The sequence below is a fragment of the Mangifera indica genome, unplaced genomic scaffold, assembly GCF_011075055.1.
Source record: "Mangifera indica cultivar Alphonso unplaced genomic scaffold, CATAS_Mindica_2.1 Un_0083, whole genome shotgun sequence".
NCBI lineage: Eukaryota > Viridiplantae > Streptophyta > Magnoliopsida > Sapindales > Anacardiaceae > Mangifera > Mangifera indica.
In genome coordinates, this window is record NW_025401175.1 from 62,232 (window position 1) to 81,263 (window position 19,032).

The window sequence follows — 19,032 nt, forward strand, 5'->3', positions numbered from 1 at the left end:
ATTGATTAAATTTAAAGCAATCGTATCCCATTGGAATAATTCGTCATTCACATCACAACCAATCCGTTGCAGATGTGGAATTCAGTACAGCAAAAACCCCAAATACCAAAACCCCATTATCAAAATTTAACCTACTCTCGATTTGAATCCGAAACTTAAATATTTTTCCTAAGACCCAGTTATTCATTTCGCGAATCACATGGGTGCTGATGTATAGAAATAAGAAAGTGGGTGATTTTAGTGAACAGAAATTCTAGTAACCATTATTTAAAAAGAGAACTGCATATACAGCAGGGTAAGATATTAGTAGAATATCAGAGCCTCCGATCCCAACACAGACACAAGTTCCATTACAACAGGATGATTAACCACTTGACAAACATGACGTGATTATATCTCCGTCAATAAGTTGCGACTTACTACAATAGAACGTAATAGACACAGAACACCAACTATTTACATTGTTCACTCCAACGCCTTCAACAAAGATAGAAAAGCAACATTTTAGGCGGCTTCTGCGAATCCAACTCTCATATTGCCGTAGTCAAAAACTGTATGGTAGGTGCCCATAAAAACATCCCCCAAGATCCTGCATTGTCACAAATACAAGTGGCAAGGTTTCAGAGATTATACAAAATCCCCAACATGCAGCCTTTCATAATGATGATTAGGGGTAGATCTGACTCGGTGTTTAACTCAAAACAGTGGAGCTCAACCAGAGATAACCCCAACCTGAGTTCGAGTCAAGCTGACTCAATTTGGAAGAGTCACTAAAATTTATCTTCTCTAATGATTCTTTTTCATTTCATTTTTTGTGGCTTTTGTGCCAAACTCATCGTCAGCTCAAACTAAATTTTCCAGGTCCGTATCCACCCCTGATATAAAAACAGATAAATTAATTTGAGAGAATAGCCATACCAGAGAGGACCACGTGGTGGAGGCACATCTAGCGCTGTAAATCCACTAATGCATTGCGCTGCTTCTCCCTCACCAACTTTTAGGATGTACTGTCATGGCATCATCCATATGAAATTTGTTAAGGATTATCGTGACAAATACAATAAACACAATTACCAGTCCAAACTAATTTATAATGAACCTGCTCAGGACTGAGGCTGAATGTCTTTCCACCGATGGTAAAGGCAACATTAGGCAAGGCAGACAAAGTGCTACAATCAACAGCCGATTCTCCCATAGGACTGGGCAGCCGATCACAGAGCTGCATTACCAGAGGAAAGCCTTGAGGAAACACAAAACTGGGACTCCCACAAACATACCAAATAAAAGGACACCATTTCACCTCATTAACATAGCTAATAATCCGCTCCTGTGTTTGATTCTGCTTGAGCTGGTTCTGCATCCATACAACTGTCATCTCACATGTTGAGCACATTGCATCGTGCACACCACCGGATGATCTCTTTGCATTCTCATCAACGACACTCTCAATGCCCATACTGATCACATCACATTAAAACAATTCAACAAGCAATGTATACTCACACAATTCACACGCATCTATGCAAATTATTTGCGTGTGCAATATTCATAACATTGTCTATGGGTTTAGTAAAAGAAATACATTTTTCAAGACAAACAAGTCAACAATTTACCTTACACCTCGAGTCCCATCAAATGTGCACAAACCAATTTGAGAGCAAATTTTTTCTGGCCCATCCTGGCAAACATATTGATGATAATTAAAAACCAAAAATGAAGAAACAATGCTTTATTATTGATTATTTCTACTAGAGGTATGCCAGCTGCTTATAGATACCTTAGCTAAAAGCATATCAATTATGGTTTCTCCATATTGTGAAATTACAGCCTTGCATTCCTGACTAACTATCCCAGAGGCTCCAATGGCATGGTTGACTTCAGCTATGATAGTCTACAAGTTAAATAGAAAAAAGTACTTCAATCAATCATGTAACAACGGTATGTACACTTATGTATGTAAAAACTGCAGTCAATGGCCCAAAATCATGTAAACTACACACAGATATTGATACACACCATTGGGCCAGCCAATAACGAGGTTCCTGAATCAGCAATTGCTGCACATCCACTAGCACAGAACCCTGAAAAAGAAAGCCAACAGTTAGGAAGAAAAACAATTGATGACCAACTGCACTCAGTGTCTCCATAGAACAATATAAGTGACAAATATTTTACTCACCAGTCGTTTTACCATCAATCAAGACATCACCCATATCAAACTGCCAACAAGACAGCAGTTCATATTCAGAAAATTGAGATGGAAATATCCTACAATAAATACCAAAAGAAGTTGCCACAAACCTGCCAATACCCCTTCTGTGTCACAGGAACATATGTGTGCTCACCCTTGTAGTGATTAGGATCCATCCCACCAAAAACTATTTCCCCCCCTTCTGCTTCATCAGCATTTCGGTTAAACCAAAATGAAAAAACAGGTTCACTAACAAGACCTTGATTCACCATATTGTACCTGAAGCACTAATAAGTTAGAGATCTTGGAAATGGAACTTCTACACCACCTATTCATCTATAACCAATAAACTTGAATAAAAAAATCTAAAAGAGCAAAAAATAAGAGTTAAGGTGCACCACTTTACCACACAGGAACAGCATTCTTAACAGCAATCTCTTGAAATCCAAGGCCAAGAATGCCATCAAACTTGGCCATAAGGAATGTGAGGCCAGGCTCTTTGGTTGCTTCAATAAATTCCTGAAACATACCATAACTGTCAAGCAAAGGCAAAAGCCACAAGGTAAAAAAGTGATATTACAATTATTACTGCAGTTAGAACACAAAATCAAGACCTTATAATTACCTGATCTTTAACCACAAGATCACCAACTCTGACATGGTCTTCACTAAAGAACCCTGAGATAGCTCCAGTTCCATAATGGATATCTGCTGATTTACCTGTGTAAGGATCAAAACTGAATAAGTTCTCTTCCATATATGACAAACTCCTACTACCTTCTTACTATTGAATTGCCATGCACATGAACATTCATCCAATCACACATAAAAACAGTGATGGAAACGGATAAGGCATGATACGGCCAACTATTATCTATAAATTGAAACACCAATTCACAGGCTTCTAAATGATGTGCCTGTTGAACATATTTGATGAGACTCCGGTACAGGGCATAAAAATTGCAACTAAGTACCAGACTGTATACATTAGCATATATCCATAAAAAAAAAGTAATCAAACTATAATAATACTTCAGCCATAGACCCCAGGGGTTAGCAATCTAGGGATTCCCCCATTTCCCAAAAAACAAAGAAGTTCTTCAGTGATAAAATACTTTTGGTCATGAAAAGGGCATACAGAAAACCCACATATAGAGTATGATTGCAAAGAAAAATTTGGCATCATAGCTAAAAGGCAATCATAAAATTAAAAATTTAAGCAGCATTCAAATTAAAAAAAAGCAGTACAAACCATTCTTCTTGTAAGTACTCGAGCTGCTTGATTTGTACTTGGAATGGAAATAGCAAGCAACCTGTGCCCAGATTCACAAACATGATAATCTCATAGAAAATATTTATACCTACATTTCTCAACACATAAATCCCACTTAAGACATTCAGAGAAAAGTAGAATTACTCACTGAGAAATAACACTTAGATGAGGGCACCCACAAATTTGAACTACCAGTGTCAAATATAACAGTGAAATTTTGTGGGGGCGTTCCAATACCAATCTCACCAAAGTACTGAGCATCCATGTAGTTCTTCAGTGCTACAATATCAGCCTCCCCTGACTCTCCTAAGCTTCCACGAAGATGATATTTTCTAATAGAAGCCCTGAGTGACTCTCTCTCCTTGGAGTCAAGCCGCGCAGCAAGCCGGTTGTTTTGATCAAACTTCATCTTTTTGAGTCCAATTTTATATAACCCGCCATTGGGGGTAGAGAAAACCATAGGAAAAAGAAGCAAACAAAGGAAGAAGCTGACCATAATGGATTTCAACTTTGTTCCCATGTTGACAAAACTGTAAATTTTAATGGCAAAATTATTAATTATTAACTACTATATTAATCTTCACTACAAGCTAAGGAAATTGTGAATATCTGCTATGAATTCAGTAATGTTGTACATAACCTGTAATGCTAAGTAATTTCTACAATAGAGGTAAGTGTACTAACAACAATATTAACAAGAAGTAAACAAAATTGTATTCATAGCAAAATAACCGTATTAACAACAATCTTATTAATTTAAAAATAGGGGTTAGTGGTACAAATTTGCAGACCACATTCTACATTGCATTATCATATTTCACCACATTTGTAATCAGATTATGTTTGTGTCTTGAAAATCATGTCAAAATTTCCCAATCCTAAAACCAGTCTTTCCACTATCTTAAATGTTTTTAATGTTTTAATTTTTTCCCCAAATTATCTCAACCTACTACTAGCAAAACATACAACACAACAATTTGTCATGTTTAGAAATGGCCCAAAAAAATTATGTACTTAGACCCTTTAAAATACGCCAATAATCTTAGTAACCAAATCTTATTCTCACAATACAATAAATAAGATAATTTAGTAAATCAAAATCAAGAATAATCACAGTAATTACAACTATATAGAGATATATTTTTATGTAACATGTAAAGATTTCATCTGCTAATACTTGTCCTTTAACATTTCTTTAATTCATCTCCAACAAATTCTACTACAATAACATTTACTTAAGCATTCAAATCAGTTCGGATTACTAGTGTATCAACCCAAACACAATCTAATTTACTATTGAATCATGTCAAATTGACCTGATCTACAATTTGTTGAAAAACTCAACTCTATTAGATTTTTTTCATGTCATGTCATATCAAATAAATAGGTTGTGTTAAAATTTACGAGCACTAGGTAAACATGTGCCCACATAAGCACTTATCAAAAGACCAAAAGACTGAGTTTCACTAGTGTATCATGCCCGATTACTCATAGCATACACACCTACAGTCTAAGACTCCTCAACATCACCAGTCTGGTATTTCATAGTGACAAAATTGTAAGAAACAAGCAAGCCTGTCTGTATCCACCAAATTTAAACAGAATTCATTTTTGTAAGCTACTTTTGTTTGCAGGGACAACAAAGTATACAAATATAGGTAGAGATTTTGCCACTATAAACCGACCACACCAAGTAGGTGACCAACCCTACAATCACAATATTAAATAAATCAAGAGTTTGATCTTGATATATTGCCATTGAAAACCCACGTTCATTGGCTTGGGCACCCTACCTTGGCCACCCAAGCGACCACTTAGCAAAAATTTGATAATCTAGTATATACCAAACCTCTCCTTTCCTAGTCTTTATTTAACCAGAAAAGCAAACCATTAAACATGCCGAACAAACAGAATCATACTTATAATCTAATATTTTCCAAAGGTTTAATTCCCAGAAATTCTTGTACTCCACGATATTAAAACAGGAAAATATTCAATATCTTCCGTGAAATTAAAGTCAGAATGATCAAAACAGTCAACAGATGGAGACCATACTTTTCTCAGCCACTTGCTACTTCTAGTTGTCAATTTTCGAAAGATAACTCTATTATCAGAAACTTTGTAAAATCTAAAACTCATGAAATTAAAACTAAATGTCACAATTATTAAAAACAAGATCCAGAGAGACAGTGCTTCACATTCTCAGCTAATCATTACATTCGGTCGCTTAATTTTTATCAAATTTTCTCAGCATCCAAACAGAACCATAACTTGATTATCCGCATGTTCGATTCCCAAAAAAAGAGCTTCAAACTTCACGAAATTAGCATAAACAACATCAAACATAAAATTAGCGTCAAAATAATAAAAAGCACGTTGGATAAAGACGGCAATCAGTTTTCTCATTCACTTATCACTTCCGATCGGCTTATTTTCTCGCATCTTCTCACCAACCAAACAGAACGATCACATGAAAAAAAATCGAACTAGCAAAAACGCAACGATATTGCGTAATCGAAACTATAATTAAAGAAATTAAAGCGAGAAAATTGAATAGATTCAAATTAAAATTTATAATTACCCACTCAGTGAGTTGGAATTGGAAATCGATACAGAGAGTCGTCGAAACGAGAAACAACTGTGAGATGAGGGATATCAGTGCAGTTTTGGTGCTGTTAATAAAGCGCTGGAGAGTGGGTTGAGCGGGCAATTGTAGGACACGAGGACCGTACACGTGTGCGTGATGATCGGATATTCTTTCCTTGGTGGCTAAGAGATTGAAACTAAGTAAAGTTGATGTCATGCGTCGGTTGACTATCAAGCTTGATGCTGATGCATTACAATGACCATTCGTTTGGGCACTTTTGAAAAAATAACAATAATTAGGTAAGATTTTTAATGTAGGAGTTTGACAAGAAACTCTTATTATTCAAAATTAAATTAAAGTGTCACGCAACAAAATTCGTTATTTAAGGGCAATGAGATTGAATTTTTATTTATATTTAAAAAACTTCTATTATAAATAATATTATTTAATTTGAATAAATTTAAAATGAGTTTAGATTAAGTAAATTTGAATTTGAATATAATGACTTTATATTGTTAAACTCAAGTTTACGAGTTTAAAAAAAATTGATTTAAATTAATTAAAATGATATTATTTTAATCACTTTTAACTAATTTGAGTTCAGTTTGATATTATAATCGAATTTTAACTTGATTTTTCTTAAACTAACTCGGGAGAGCTCATCGAACACAAGTGTAGACTTAAATTTGACATTTCAAATCAAATCAAATTAGAATTTACCCAAATTCAAGTTCAGTTTAAGATAACTTCAATTTTATCATTAACGATAAAATCATATGAATGGGTGGTCTAACTATCTATTTTATATTTAATTTAAGATTATTCAATTATATAATTATTATTTATTAATATCTATCTATTAATTGATGAAGTATTACTTCATATTATAATTATAATTGAGTACCGTTATATGTACTTACTTTTTAATATATCAATAGATATATGCATGATATATTATAATATAATTGGATAATGTTTTATTATTAATTTAAAATTATTTAATAATATATATTAAATATATACCTATTTATATATATATATATATAATTAATATACATAATTTTATTAATATAATTATAACAGGCATAGTGATAATTTCTCACCCAAAGTTTTGTTTATTTATAATTATTTTATACACGTTTGGGTTGGGCTCAGGAGTCTTATGTTTGAAATTTGAATGGGCTGGGCTGAAGAAGTGTACTCATTTCTTTCCTTAGTTCATGTGCCCGTGCCCGTGCCGCATGAACATTTCAAAGGTTACATACTTTCTTTGTATATGGGCAATGAGTAGTGGTATATTGATGCTGAATTGTAATGTAATATAATTGGGGATGAATTCCATAGAAGCCAACCCGAAACAGTGATCGACTCGAATTTATAAAATCTAACTTAATTTTGAGTTGCCGACGAAATCAATGTTAGAAAAAATAGACTTTGAAGATGATGATGAAAAAAAAGTAAAAAAAAATAAATTTATTAACAAATTCCAAACTATTTGTCAGATTTAAATCGATTTAACTCAAACTCAAATTAGAGGCTTGAAGTTATCCAAGCTTGTTTTGAGCCTGTCAATGTAACCCTAAAAACACTTAATAATTCATGTGTTATGTTTCCATTATTAAAGGAAAAAAAAAAAAAAGAAACAAATACTCAGTCAGGAATCAAATCAAAGACACAAAAACCCTAATTAATTCTTTCTAAGAGGACAACTTTGCTCTTATACAAGTTGAAATATCTCTCTCTTTTTTTTTTTTCTCTCTACATTATTGCTTGGTTTGTTGAATATTATTTAATACACATTAATGATTAGGGTTACAATCAATTCATATCGAATTTGAATGAACTCAATTGATATCGATTGAAAATCTAAAGAGTAAATGAGAGATAGACAAATTAAAATTTAAACTCAATTAGAAAATAATTTTTACGTTCAATTTGAATTGACTCAAATTCAACTCATTTCATCTAAATTCGAGTTGGAGCAATTCAATAGAATTCAACCGTATTAATGATTGTTAGGTTCAATTGAAATAAAAAATAATAATAATAATGATAATAAAGCTCAAATGCTTAAGCACTTTGTGTTAACTACAAATTAGCCTAGATTAGGTGGGTACAGCCTTTGAAAAACGCATTTCCTCCATGTTCTTCTCTATCAAAACAGCTTTATAGTCTAGAATATATAAGGCAAGGCAGATAAACCCTGATGCAAATAGGTCGGCAATTGCGACCTACCTTAGTCATTGAACTATCGAACTTCCATAGAAGTAATCACCATAGTGATCATGGGTGGATTCGACCTGAGCTTTTCGAGCTTGGATCACTATTTATTTTGATTTGAATCTACTCTAAGAAATTTCAATCTCCATCATTAATGCACTCTAGAAGAAGAAATAAAATTAGGGCAGCCGATCTACTGCACAACTGGAAACTTATAACATCTAGAACGACAGAAAGATGAACTGTTTCTACAGAAGAGGAGATTCTTACTCTGACTCAAAAATCTTAGCACCGAGGATAAAATATGAATCACGTGTATTTTTTATCACTGCAGTCAGGGCAACTAAATACTTTACAATATTGATAAGATCAGTAATACTTTCAAGATGATCTGAATATTTGAATTCGGATTAATTCAAATAAAATTTAAAATTAAATTATTTCTAAATTGAGTTTGAAACTCAGTTTGTTGGGATTTTGAGCTGACTTTGAATTAGGTGTTACGGCAACACATTAACTCTTAACATAAGCTCATAATAATGAAGCATTTTTTTTACAACTACCCTGCTGGGCATAACAATAACCCACCGCTAAGAACTTTCATTTCAATTAAGAACATTTGGCTTTCCGATAGGATAGAAAGTAGCTGATCCTAAATTTATATAGATCTCTTCTGAGTTCAGATTCTCATGTGTTCATGTCGCTGCTGTTTCCTGTAGTTGTAGAGTTGTTACCATTTTGCTGGTTTTGATCATGAGAATTGCCAAGAATGGAAGTGATGGCGGCCACTAGAGCTGCAGTGAAGCTTGGATCAGATTTAATGGCGGCCGTTAATGCCGCGCTAATGTTGTCATATGGCACAGTCGCCTGCATCTCATTTTGCGGTAAACAGGGAGTTTCAAGTCTCAGTGTTCTAAGAAGACCCAAAATATTGTTTGGTTGCTCATTAACCAGCTGACCAAAAACCTGTGGCATGGCGAGAGAATTGAGAGGCAGGTTTTGAGAAGAGCCATGAACTTGGCTTACTGGGCATTGAAACAGTGTGGGATTTTCGGGACTGTGCTGAGTGAGGTCTAAAGTAACAGTAGGAAATGGCGCTGAAGCAGAGAGTGATGCCAAACTTGGTGAGCTAATCATCCCATCTGGGCTGATCATTGATCCCGAAAGGAGCATGGACGCCGCAGCTGATGTTGTTGATGCCATTGACACAGCAGCAGGAGGCAGTGGATGGTTGTGATTGCCTTCGTAAGTCGTTATAAGAACAGTTCGATCTTTCGCACATCGTTGTACCTATTTTGGACACCAATTTGATTCAAAATTTCAGCTTTTTCTACATAAATTCTCATCTTATCTAGGTCTTAACAAGTTTTTGCACCTGTTTGCGAACCGGGCAACTGGAGTCCATGGTGCAACGATAGTAAGCTCGAGGACAAGGGTTTCCTTTGGCCTTCTTCTGCCCATATTTTCGCCATTGACATCCATCAGAAATCTGTCATATATGCAACAAAATGGGTTTAAAAATATTCAACCTAAATATAAAAATAGGAAACTAGAGAAGAACAGTATACAATGTAGCTCTCAGCCTCCTTTTTGTCTCTTTCTTGAATCTTACTTCAACAAAAGCAGGCGCTTTATTCTTGTGTGCTCGTAAATCTATGTCTCATGTCTGCCATTTGTTTTCGTTTGTTTATGAAATTATTGTCAAAGGAGATGATGTTTCTAAACAGTATTTATACACCCTCCTATGAAAATTTGATCTTGAAACTTGTTTAATACTCACCATAGCCGCTTCTGATCGAACTCGAACTGAGACTCGGGCTTTTCTGATCGTCATTGTCTGTGAAGAATTAAACTTGCGAACTTTGTTTGAAATCCACCCAGATGGATGAACTCGTTCTGGGCTCTCTTCTCTATTATCCAAACGATCAACTGCAACAATTTCGTTAATCTTCTGTGCTTCCATGGACTCAACTATGATATTTTCTGGCGATATAGAAGATTGAGCAAGTTCATGATGATCTTTTCCAGCTTGACCCAGATCCATAAACTGCCTTGCAACACTGACTCCTTCAATCCTCTTCGCCATCTAATCAATTAACATGCTTCATATCAAAACCAGCTTCATAAATAAAGGCGTACAAAATTTACCATTGATGCTGTAATTCCAGTAAAATCAATTAATTACCTCAGGAGTTTGAAATCTTCCATGTCTTAAGACATGCTGAGCTTGCATAAATGTGTATAAATGCATCAGTAATGCACGGTAGTTATTGTTGGCTTGATTAAGCAAGCTCTTTAAACGTTGATTCTCAGTATTCATCTTCTTCAAGTCTGCCCGGATGACTGAAATCTGTCACATGAAGAAGAAGAAAATAATAAACATCACAGAAACAATAGATATAGATGATCAAAATCTCACACAGACAAACCTGATCCGTCTCACTACTCATGCTAATCGTAGAGAGATTTAAACAAGTCTGCAATTCAAAGAAAAAAAAAGAAAACTATACATAATTAGAAAGAAAAATAACACTGAATTTACTGATATATATTATATATATGATCATACATGATGAAAACTTACATTGACATCGAGCTCGATTATTTCTTGCTCATCTCGGTCATGAATGGGAGCTGTTTCTTTGTTGGCATGAAGCAAGGTCGACGTTTCGTTATGATCTTGAGGAAAGAGGTTCATCTCATTGACTACCCTTCTATAAGAACCCTCATCTCCTGCAGAATCGATATTGAGAGTTCGATCTTGAGCAGAAGAAGCGTGGAAATCCATGGTGAAGTCTTTGTTCTTGATGGTATTGAATTGAAGAGGAGTAGAGTTGAGTGGCTTTGTGTCATTAATGGAAAGGAAGAAAGTAAGAGAAAGAGTATCAAAGAAGAGTCACATCCCTTTGTCAAGGGGTTATTGCTTGTGTTGTGGAGAGAGAGAGAGAGATAATTGAAGACGTGTAAATAATAATATAATATCGACACACTTCAAACCCAATTAGGTTTAAAGGGTAACTTCTAATTACCCAACTCTAATAAAAGTTTCTAGCTAATAAAAAATATAATAAACACTATGAATGGAAAACGATTTGGACTTGACATTTCGATCAATCTGAGAACATAAAATATTTAGTATAATGGGTAAACTTCTAATCACTAAATTTAAATCTGAACTCTACACTCTAAAGTTGTATGTTTTTACTATTTAAACAATCTTTTAAAGACAAATGAATCAATACTATAAATTGAATAGATCAATGATGTCAATTAGATATGATTAAAATTTTATATATTTAAGGTATATTTATTAGATAAGATTTAATAATATATATTTTCAATCGAGTGTTTTATATGTATAATCATACTCTTGAAAACTAAATTCAACTTTCATATTAATAACTCAATTCAATGACATAATAATAATTATTAATATATGATATACCCTAATTTGAGTCGTTTCATCTTCAATAAGGGGTTTAGTTATGTTAACCTAAAAAAAGTATGAATCAATAATTGAATTATAGCCGGGTAAAATTCATTCGATTTAACCTCAAATCAATATAATCTAACAACTACATTGGATTTTAATCATAACCAATATGATATGGCTTTTAAAATAATGGTGGGACGAAGAGCAGGAAGAAGAAGAAATCAATAATGTAAAAAAGGGAAGAAATGTGAAGCGTCCAATGGAGGATATACAAGATTCTAGTCGCAATGTGTGAGGTAAGATGGTGCGTCAAATTTACAGGTGGCTTGTAAGTATGAAGTCAAATAGACAGAGAGATTATTTTTTAGTACTAATCAATACTTGAAGGTTTTAAAATATGAAGTAAAGCTTAATTATTAAGTGCTAAATTTCAAAGTAATTTAATTATATTATTCTTGATTAAGACGATACTGAATATTCATCATTGACATATAATAATTTAATACATGTTTTTTAAATCACAGTAGCAGAAAAGCCAAAAAAGTTATCTGACTGTAAAACTGTAGGAAGAAAACTAGAAAGATGGATCTCTTTTTTTCTGTGTCTCTCGTAATCCTTGTGTCTATCTTCAAAGTGACAGTAGAAATTACCTTGTAGATGAAGTCAATGAAGAAAGAAGAAAAGAAGGAGAAGAAGAACTCGTCTTGTTCCTTGTACTTTTTCCTCTCAGTTCAGATCCAACCGCCCAGCTGAGTGGCGTTGAAATCTGCTATGGCTAATGAACTAGATTTATGAGAGTTAATGTAGCGAAAATAAACAAAGAAACTATACCTAGCTGAGGTACCAAAACTCAAAAGAAAATCAAAGCATATACAAGTCCTATTGAAACAGAAAAGTGGTCTCGTAGGATCACCATAACTGCCTTGGTCCTGCTAGTTTTACCATAATATCAGTACAGGTCTGGTAAAGTAGCAGCTCAAAGTCAAGAGTCATCCCCACAAAGTTAGGCATCTACTGGACCATTCAACTTTTTGCCCAAAGATTTTCTATCCAGGAACAACTTTACCTAACCTAAATTTCAACTAGGTGGATTCAAATCAGGTCCAAATAAGGATCAATTTATGTTTGAACCAACTCAAATAACAAACATTGACACTGGAGAAGACAAGAAGTCACCAAAAAAGGAGAGAAAGAATCACTTAAGAAAGAGAAGAAGAAAAATTATTAGAAAATCAAAAGTTTAGGTGAAAAATTATTCAGAGACTCTCAAACTCAAGTCAAACTGTTCAATTTAAACTTCAGCTCGAATTTACTTTATTCAAGTCAAATACAGAAATAAATCCAAATTAACTTAACTCGAACCTATCCCCATATATAATAGCCTTGCAAGTAAGTTTTCATTATATATTTTAATTAGTTGAAACACACAGAATTTGCCACCTAAAGAAAGGGAAAAAAAAAGAGCAGGGATTTAAATACAAAAAATATAAATAAAATTATCAAAATCTTGGCTTATATCATATAATAGTTGTGAAACCCGATCGTTGCATCTAAAGTTTTACATATTTGATGTAAAACTTTCCCAACTAGATACAAAAAAAATGACCAGACTCAAATAAGGGTTACTCATCAGGGAAAAAAAAGGGGGAAAATTGGCTTTCAGTAAACAAAAATAAAGATTAAAGTTAAGAGATATCACAAAAGAAAGTTAAAATGTTATACAGCTAATTTAAGTACATATTACAGGGTTGCCATCAACATAGCTCGGATTTTTGCTCTCAAATCATCAGAAACTTCACTAGTTGAATTGGAGGGCTGAGATGAAGCCCTTCCATCTTGATTTATTTTTGATAAATCCACAGAAGGTTCCCTACTAGCATGATATGATGATTTTGATACATCCACAGAAGTTTCTCTACTAAGGGCATTGCTATTGCTTGCTTTTGATTGATCTGATTTAATCTCCCCTTCCTCCAGGTCTACTTCTCTTTCCGAGTGAGACCTCTTCCTATGCTTTAGGTGTCTGTGCTCCTCATCAGAGCTATATTTGTGCCTGCGATGATGTCGGTGGCGACCATGCTCATCATCTGAGGAGCTAACATGCTTGTGTCGAGGTCGGGAATAGCGATGCTCATCATCATAGGAGCTATCATGCTTCTGTAAATCTTTGGACTCTTGAGATTCATCATCAGAGTATTTATGTTGCCTATGTCGATGTTGTGAGTGCCGATGCCGAGAATCTCTGTCCTTTGATGAGGAATGTCTTTTTCTGTCCCTGCTGTGGTGTGAAGATCGATGAGAATGCCGTTTCTTTTTAGAGCGCTTGTGATCATTTTCTTCCTTTTCTTCTTCTTCCTCCTCTTCTCCATCCCCATTAGATCTTGAACGATACTTCCTCTTTGAACGTCTTTCACTATCTTCACCAAAATCTTTCATTTCAATCTTCTCATTTTTGCTAGAAGTATCAACATCAACTGGAACCGAACTGCCCTCTCTTTCTTTGCCTAAGAGATTTGCAACCTCAGCACTTGATCCAGAAAACCCAGAACCTGCCGCTTCTACAGATAAGCAGTGCAATGTTTCATTTTTTGAAGGTGCTGCTTTACTTTTAATCATGGCGGTAAAAACTTTTGCCCTCTTCAATCTCTCAGCCTTCAACTTCTGTTCTTCTGTCAAGCTGGCCTCAGATGAGTCAGCCTCACTTGCAGCAGCAATAGCAGCTGATTTTGCGATAGCATTTGCAACAGGGACAGGAATACTTGGCTCCCCCTTCTGATCCAACCTCTGTTTAGAACTCTGGCACTGAGAAGTCTGTCCACCCTCACTGATAGGGCCTTGACTGGAACCATTTAAAGACTTATTTGATAGAATGTCTAGATTGGGATTTCTAATGCCTCGTGTAGCTGCCTGAAGAATGGCAGCAGCTGCAGCTGCATCCAAGGTGACACCAGTATTAGGTGCAGTGACTTTTGAAGGTTGTTCTTGTCCATCCTTCTTCGACTTGCTTATTACCATCTTAAACTTTTCCTTCTTGTCAGAATCATAAGGTATATCAGATCCTAAGGATTGCATATCACTTTCTTTGGATACAGCCTTTTTCTTGTCCACCCCCAACCCTGTTGAATCACGCCTATCAGAACTGGAACCCTTGCCAGGTAACTTTGACTGTAAACCAATGAGAAAAAACATATCAGCGAAAAGGGAAAAGAAACATCATGGACATTGATGAACTTTGGGATAGATTCTAAGGGTAGTCATACCACATGGTATTCATGGAATGTAAAGATCAATAGACAAATGGATGACAAACTCACGATGAAATAATTTGTAAGGACAGAAAACATTACATTGGCGAAACTCACCTCTTCAGAACTATTAAGAACTTTTAGATAGTAGGGATAATACAAGTTTGATGGCAGAAGGAACGGAAATCTTCCATAGGCACGGTCCTGTTCAACAAGAACGGTCTCAAATTCTTTCCCATTTCTGAGGATAAATTCAACTATCTTTTCAACTGCTCTCTTCATGTCAGATGGAGGCTCCACAACAGGTAATTCAAACTTGGGCTTGCTTGGTGAAGCAGAACCTTGTGGCTTATCAGCAGCAGGGCGAAGTGAAGCCAAGTCACATTCTTTTTTTGTCCCACTTGAAGTTCTAAACTTTACCGCACTAACTGATTGGTTTCTTTTTATCATAGGAGCCTTCTCTTTTGAAGAAGGAAACGAATGCTTAGAAACTTTCTCGTCCTTCCTAGCCACATTTCCAGGAGATTCTGTCTGCTCAGAACCCTTCGAAATGGTTGCATTAACAGAATCAGAAGCAGCCCCAGACTTGTTTCTTTTAAGTTCCAGGGTATCCTCAGCTCCATCATCTTCATCCTCTCCAGAACCATACACAGAACCAAGCAAAGACAATGCACCACCTCCTCCGACACCAGTGGTTTGATCAAGCCCGCTTTCATTTTTGTTTTCTTCACTCAGAAGATCCGAGTTATCAACGAGAAATCTAAAGTATGAATGCAGATGATGATCAGGCATCAAGAACCCAAATGTTGGGTTGTCTCCTTGTTTGACCCTCAAAACTATTTCAGATTGCCCACCATGCTTGCTAACAAACATAGCAGTCCTAGCAATGATTTGATGTACCTTCTCTGTCGGAGGCTGAAAAAGAAATAAAAGAATATTTGTGTCTCAATAATATGAAACATAAACCAGAAATTCAACAACCAATAAAGACTAACTAAATATCCCAAGAGAAAAATCCAATTGAATCTCACTTATATTCAGATAATCACAAAGATCAAGAAACAGAACTCTACGAAGATATGTATCATCCCATTTGCTCTCAAGGGTTAAGATTTGTGAAAGCAACAGATTTTTATCATCCTAATCCCACCTGCACGGCCCCTTGTCATGACATCACAAGGAAACAAGGAGCCCACGAATGGCAACCTTGGATCACAAGAACTTCCATCTCTGCGCCAAGCATCTGAAACTTAGACATGATAAGCCTTAGAATAACAAATGCACCTTTCACAACTATCATTCGGCCAATCTGGTTAAGTATCAAACAAACAATTATATGCTGATAACATGGAAAATCATAATGTAAATAGAAATCGTCCTTGCAACTACTTACTAGGTTTTGAAGTAAACTTTCTGGCACTGGGAAGGGAGGCCGAAACCCAGACTCAGCCTCAACATTTCTTTCAACAGTGGATTCACCAGTGTTTCCGTATGAAAAGGGAACAGCATTATAGCCACTGTCATTCACAGGTATGGCTCCATCACCCAAATCTGAAAATAAAACAAAAAGCAGAATTAAAATCAATCTTGCATGCAACCATTTCTCGTTTAATGGTACTATCAATCCATATCAGCGAAAATCCCAAGAAACTTAAAAGGAAAAGCCAGAGGCAAGAATATTCTTACCTGTCTCTCTGAAAGATGAAACTGGTGGAAACTACCATTCTTCCTGCAACTTTTGAATATTGATGTAATACATAACATCCACACAAACTAAAAACTATACTCCAAAATTTTGGCCTGATAATGCTTTCAAAAGGGACTACTGTAAAAAATATATTGACCAAGTTTGGTCATTAAGCTTGGCTTCACACTTTTAATAAAGAGAACTGCATGTAACATGAAATTCAAGATTTGTTTCTCTTCCCAGTTTCAATTCTCCACAACCAAACAAGTACAGCACAGAGGAACGTGAATTTAGGTACTAATATAAATTAGAATGCCCCTTCAAATATAGAAATGACATGAAACATAAACCAAATATTTATATTTTCGGTTCAATTATATTCTCAGCCGCCAAACAAACGTCCCAAGAGAATATCGATTTGAGTACTCCCTGATAAATTTAATTTTAGCTAATTGTAACACTTTAATAATGAATGCGACAAATAAACAAGCGACACTTTCATTTTTATATACAACAATTAAAACACAAAATATCACTTTCATTCAAACCCCAATTTACACATAGAACTTCAAAAATTCAATACTTGATATAAAAATATATATTGATAGGTAAACTATTACCTTGTTCGCATTCTGCTGACGTGGAAGGCAAATCGAGGTATCTTTCATGATCAAGCTCCGATTCCGACGGGGAATCCGGATGACGTGGCGGCGAGAGATGACGCTTGACGCGAGGCGGAGGAGAGGAGAGAAGGTGGCGGACGTCGTAACGGTCGATGGAGAGTGAGTTCCACTCAACCAAGGCGGCAGCGGAGTTCACGAACGATGCGTTGGTGTCGTCGTCGAAGAGCAGGGCATGCCGGCCGATCACCTCCAGATCCATTGATTGATTTTTGACCGTTCGATTGGGGAGAGGGAGAGAGAATATATAAAGATTAATGAAACCCTATGTCTTAATTTCACTTCTACAGATACCGGACAAGTTATTATTATTATTATTATTATTTTTGCGCTTTTGTGAGGGGAAATTAAAATAAGCCAAAGGCTTACCCCCACACAAGGTGCAGTGAATTCTCAAACTCAAACTTTCTAATTTTTAAAAATTTAAACACTTATTTATAATTTAGAAAACTAACATTTACCTTCCAAAATTAAGTTAAGATTAAAGAAAAAATCATCATTTAACAATAATATTTAAAGTTTATATCATTTTAACATCTTAATTTCAAAAACTAATAATTTTTTCTAAAATTAAGTTTTAAAAAGTGACATTTTCCCTTTATTTAGGGTTTCCAATTTCATCGAGAAATTTCCAGCTAATGATGGTCGATCTCTCTCCCTCCCAGTGTAGTCTCTCCCTTTAGTGCTCAATATCAGGCCAGATAAAATCCAGACGAAAAGTCGATACTCTTCATCTAAATCTTCATTGTGCAAACGAAGTCAACTTCTTTTGGACGACGACGACTATCCAGAAGAGACCGATCTCCTCATCTCGACCATCGTCATCGTCCAAACGAAACCAATTTCGTCTAGATGATGAAAATCCAGATGAAGAGTTTCAACTCTTCATTTGGATGTCTAGATTGTCAGTCTGATATTGAGCACCAGAGGGAGAGACGACATTGGGAGGAAGAGAGATTGACCATCGTTGACTAGAAATTTGCTGACAAAATTGAAAACCTTAGGTAGAGAGAAAATATCACTTTTCAAAACTTAATTTTTGGAAAAATTATTAGTTTTTCAAATTAAGAAGGTAAAATAATATAAATGTTAAATATTATTGTTAAATGATGATTTTGCCTTTAACCTTAACTTAATTTTGAAGGGTAAGTGTTAGTTTTTTAAATCATGTAAAGGTATTTGAGTTTTTGAAAGTTGAAGGGTGGGAGTTTGGAAATTCACTATACCTTGGGTGGGAATATGTCTTTTGGCCATTAAAATATTCACAAACTAAGTGAAAGTGAAAAGCTAGGGTGACTTGAAAATAATTGGCCATACAATGGGTTGGAAGGCCCTTAATCAAAAAATGAAAATTCATGCATGGTGAACAATATGAGGTGACAGAACATTCAATGTTCAATTTGTCCATTGTCACAAAAAAAAAAAAAAAAAAAAAAAAAAAAAAGAAACTAGAGTGCAATTCATTTTGCAAGATCAAGTTGGTCTGTTTCATATATCTAGTTTCAAGAGCAAAACAATGTTTTTATCTTCGGATCAAACTCTAGCTGATCAACAGATTAGTTTTAAGTTTTGACTTGTTAAATAATTCTAACAAATCTTTATATAATTAAAATTTAAAAAAAAAATTAATTATAGCCAGTTTGACCCAACATGATCCAATCCGGGTTAATCTAATCCGAAGATTGAAATAAGCTCCAGCATAGAAATGTAGTCTAC

At 35.0% G+C, this 19,032-nt stretch overlaps 4 protein-coding genes across 13 annotated transcripts; all 4 read right to left on the bottom strand.

Moving 5' to 3' along the window:
* Positions 1-267: 267 nt before the first annotated feature.
* On the bottom strand, positions 268-6,282 carry LOC123207507 (aspartic proteinase-like). Of its 2 annotated transcripts, none has more exons than XM_044624998.1 (14): positions 6,050-6,282; positions 3,613-3,994; positions 3,444-3,504; positions 2,817-2,911; positions 2,598-2,710; positions 2,302-2,470; positions 2,180-2,219; positions 2,017-2,081; positions 1,778-1,891; positions 1,614-1,678; positions 1,301-1,457; positions 1,100-1,219; positions 919-1,007; positions 268-589 (listed from the first exon to the last, which is right to left on the bottom strand). In XM_044624998.1, the coding sequence occupies exons 1-14, from the start codon at positions 6,265-6,267 to the stop codon at positions 505-507; spliced, it is 1,773 nt and encodes a 590-aa protein (XP_044480933.1). In that variant the 5' UTR covers positions 6,268-6,282; the 3' UTR covers positions 268-504. The 2 variants fall into 2 exon arrangements, with proteins under 2 accessions (XP_044480933.1, XP_044480934.1); XM_044624999.1 differs by having other exon boundaries at positions 6,046-6,134.
* Positions 6,283-8,788: 2,506 nt separating this feature from the next.
* On the bottom strand, positions 8,789-9,754 carry LOC123207509 (probable WRKY transcription factor 31). Its single transcript, XM_044625002.1, has 2 exons — positions 9,647-9,754; positions 8,789-9,561 (listed from the first exon to the last, which is right to left on the bottom strand). Exons 1-2 carry the CDS (start codon positions 9,674-9,676, stop codon positions 8,959-8,961), a joined length of 633 nt encoding a protein of 210 aa, XP_044480937.1. The 5' UTR covers positions 9,677-9,754; the 3' UTR covers positions 8,789-8,958.
* Positions 9,755-9,958: 204 nt separating this feature from the next.
* Positions 9,959-11,168, bottom strand: LOC123207503 (probable WRKY transcription factor 31). The gene is made up of 4 exons (XM_044624984.1): positions 10,856-11,168; positions 10,701-10,748; positions 10,457-10,621; positions 9,959-10,357 (listed from the first exon to the last, which is right to left on the bottom strand). The coding sequence occupies exons 1-4, from the start codon at positions 11,057-11,059 to the stop codon at positions 9,959-9,961; spliced, it is 816 nt and encodes a 271-aa protein (XP_044480919.1). The 5' UTR covers positions 11,060-11,168.
* A 2,193-nt stretch (positions 11,169-13,361) lies between these two features.
* LOC123207506 (splicing factor, suppressor of white-apricot homolog) lies at positions 13,362-17,621 on the bottom strand. Of its 9 annotated transcripts, XM_044624992.1 has the most exons (5): positions 16,636-17,393; positions 16,343-16,500; positions 15,981-16,258; positions 15,067-15,864; positions 13,362-14,869 (listed from the first exon to the last, which is right to left on the bottom strand). In XM_044624992.1, the coding sequence occupies exons 4-5, from the start codon at positions 15,820-15,822 to the stop codon at positions 13,445-13,447; spliced, it is 2,181 nt and encodes a 726-aa protein (XP_044480927.1). In that variant the 5' UTR covers positions 15,823-15,864; positions 15,981-16,258; positions 16,343-16,500; positions 16,636-17,393; the 3' UTR covers positions 13,362-13,444. The 9 variants fall into 9 exon arrangements, with proteins under 9 accessions (XP_044480927.1, XP_044480924.1, XP_044480931.1 ...); XM_044624989.1 differs by lacking the exon at positions 15,981-16,258 and having other exon boundaries at positions 17,257-17,621; XM_044624996.1 differs by having other exon boundaries at positions 16,100-16,192; positions 16,343-17,393.
* Positions 17,622-19,032: the final 1,411 nt, after the last annotated feature.

What these genes read in the sequence shown, in the direction of transcription:
- LOC123207509 (XM_044625002.1), bottom strand. Translation starts at nt 9,676, where the DNA reads ATGGACTCCAGTTGCCCGGTTCGCAAACAG. An exon ending in GTTGCCCGGTTCGCAAACAG is followed by an intron (nt 9,562 to 9,646) that starts GTGCAAAAACTT and finishes TGTCCAAAATAG; the next exon opens with GTACAACGATGTGCGAAAGA.
- LOC123207507 (XM_044624998.1), bottom strand. Translation starts at nt 6,267, where the DNA reads ATGACATCAACTTTACTTAGTTTCAATCTCTTAGCCACCAAGGAAAGA. An exon ending in ATCTTGTGGTTAAAGATCAG is followed by an intron (nt 2,711 to 2,816) that starts GTAATTATAAGG and finishes GGTATGTTTCAG; the next exon opens with GAATTTATTGAAGCAACCAA. An exon ending in GATTGATGGTAAAACGACTG is followed by an intron (nt 2,082 to 2,179) that starts GTGAGTAAAATA and finishes TTTCTTTTTCAG; the next exon opens with GGTTCTGTGCTAGTGGATGT.
- LOC123207503 (XM_044624984.1), bottom strand. Translation starts at nt 11,059, where the DNA reads ATGGATTTCCACGCTTCTTCTGCTCAAGATCGAACTCTCAATATCGAT. An exon ending in TAATCGAGCTCGATGTCAAT is followed by an intron (nt 10,749 to 10,855) that starts GTAAGTTTTCAT and finishes TTTGAATTGCAG; the next exon opens with ACTTGTTTAAATCTCTCTAC. An exon ending in GAAGATTTCAAACTCCTGAG is followed by an intron (nt 10,358 to 10,456) that starts GTAATTAATTGA and finishes TTAATTGATTAG; the next exon opens with ATGGCGAAGAGGATTGAAGG.
- LOC123207506 (XM_044624989.1), bottom strand. Translation starts at nt 17,518, where the DNA reads ATGGATCTGGAGGTGATCGGCCGGCATGCCCTGCTCTTCGACGACGAC. An exon ending in GTCAGCAGAATGCGAACAAG is followed by an intron (nt 16,501 to 17,256) that starts GTAATAGTTTAC and finishes TTTTATTTTCAG; the next exon opens with ATTTGGGTGATGGAGCCATA. An exon ending in AAAGTTTACTTCAAAACCTA is followed by an intron (nt 15,865 to 16,342) that starts GTAAGTAGTTGC and finishes TTTCTTTTTCAG; the next exon opens with CCTCCGACAGAGAAGGTACA.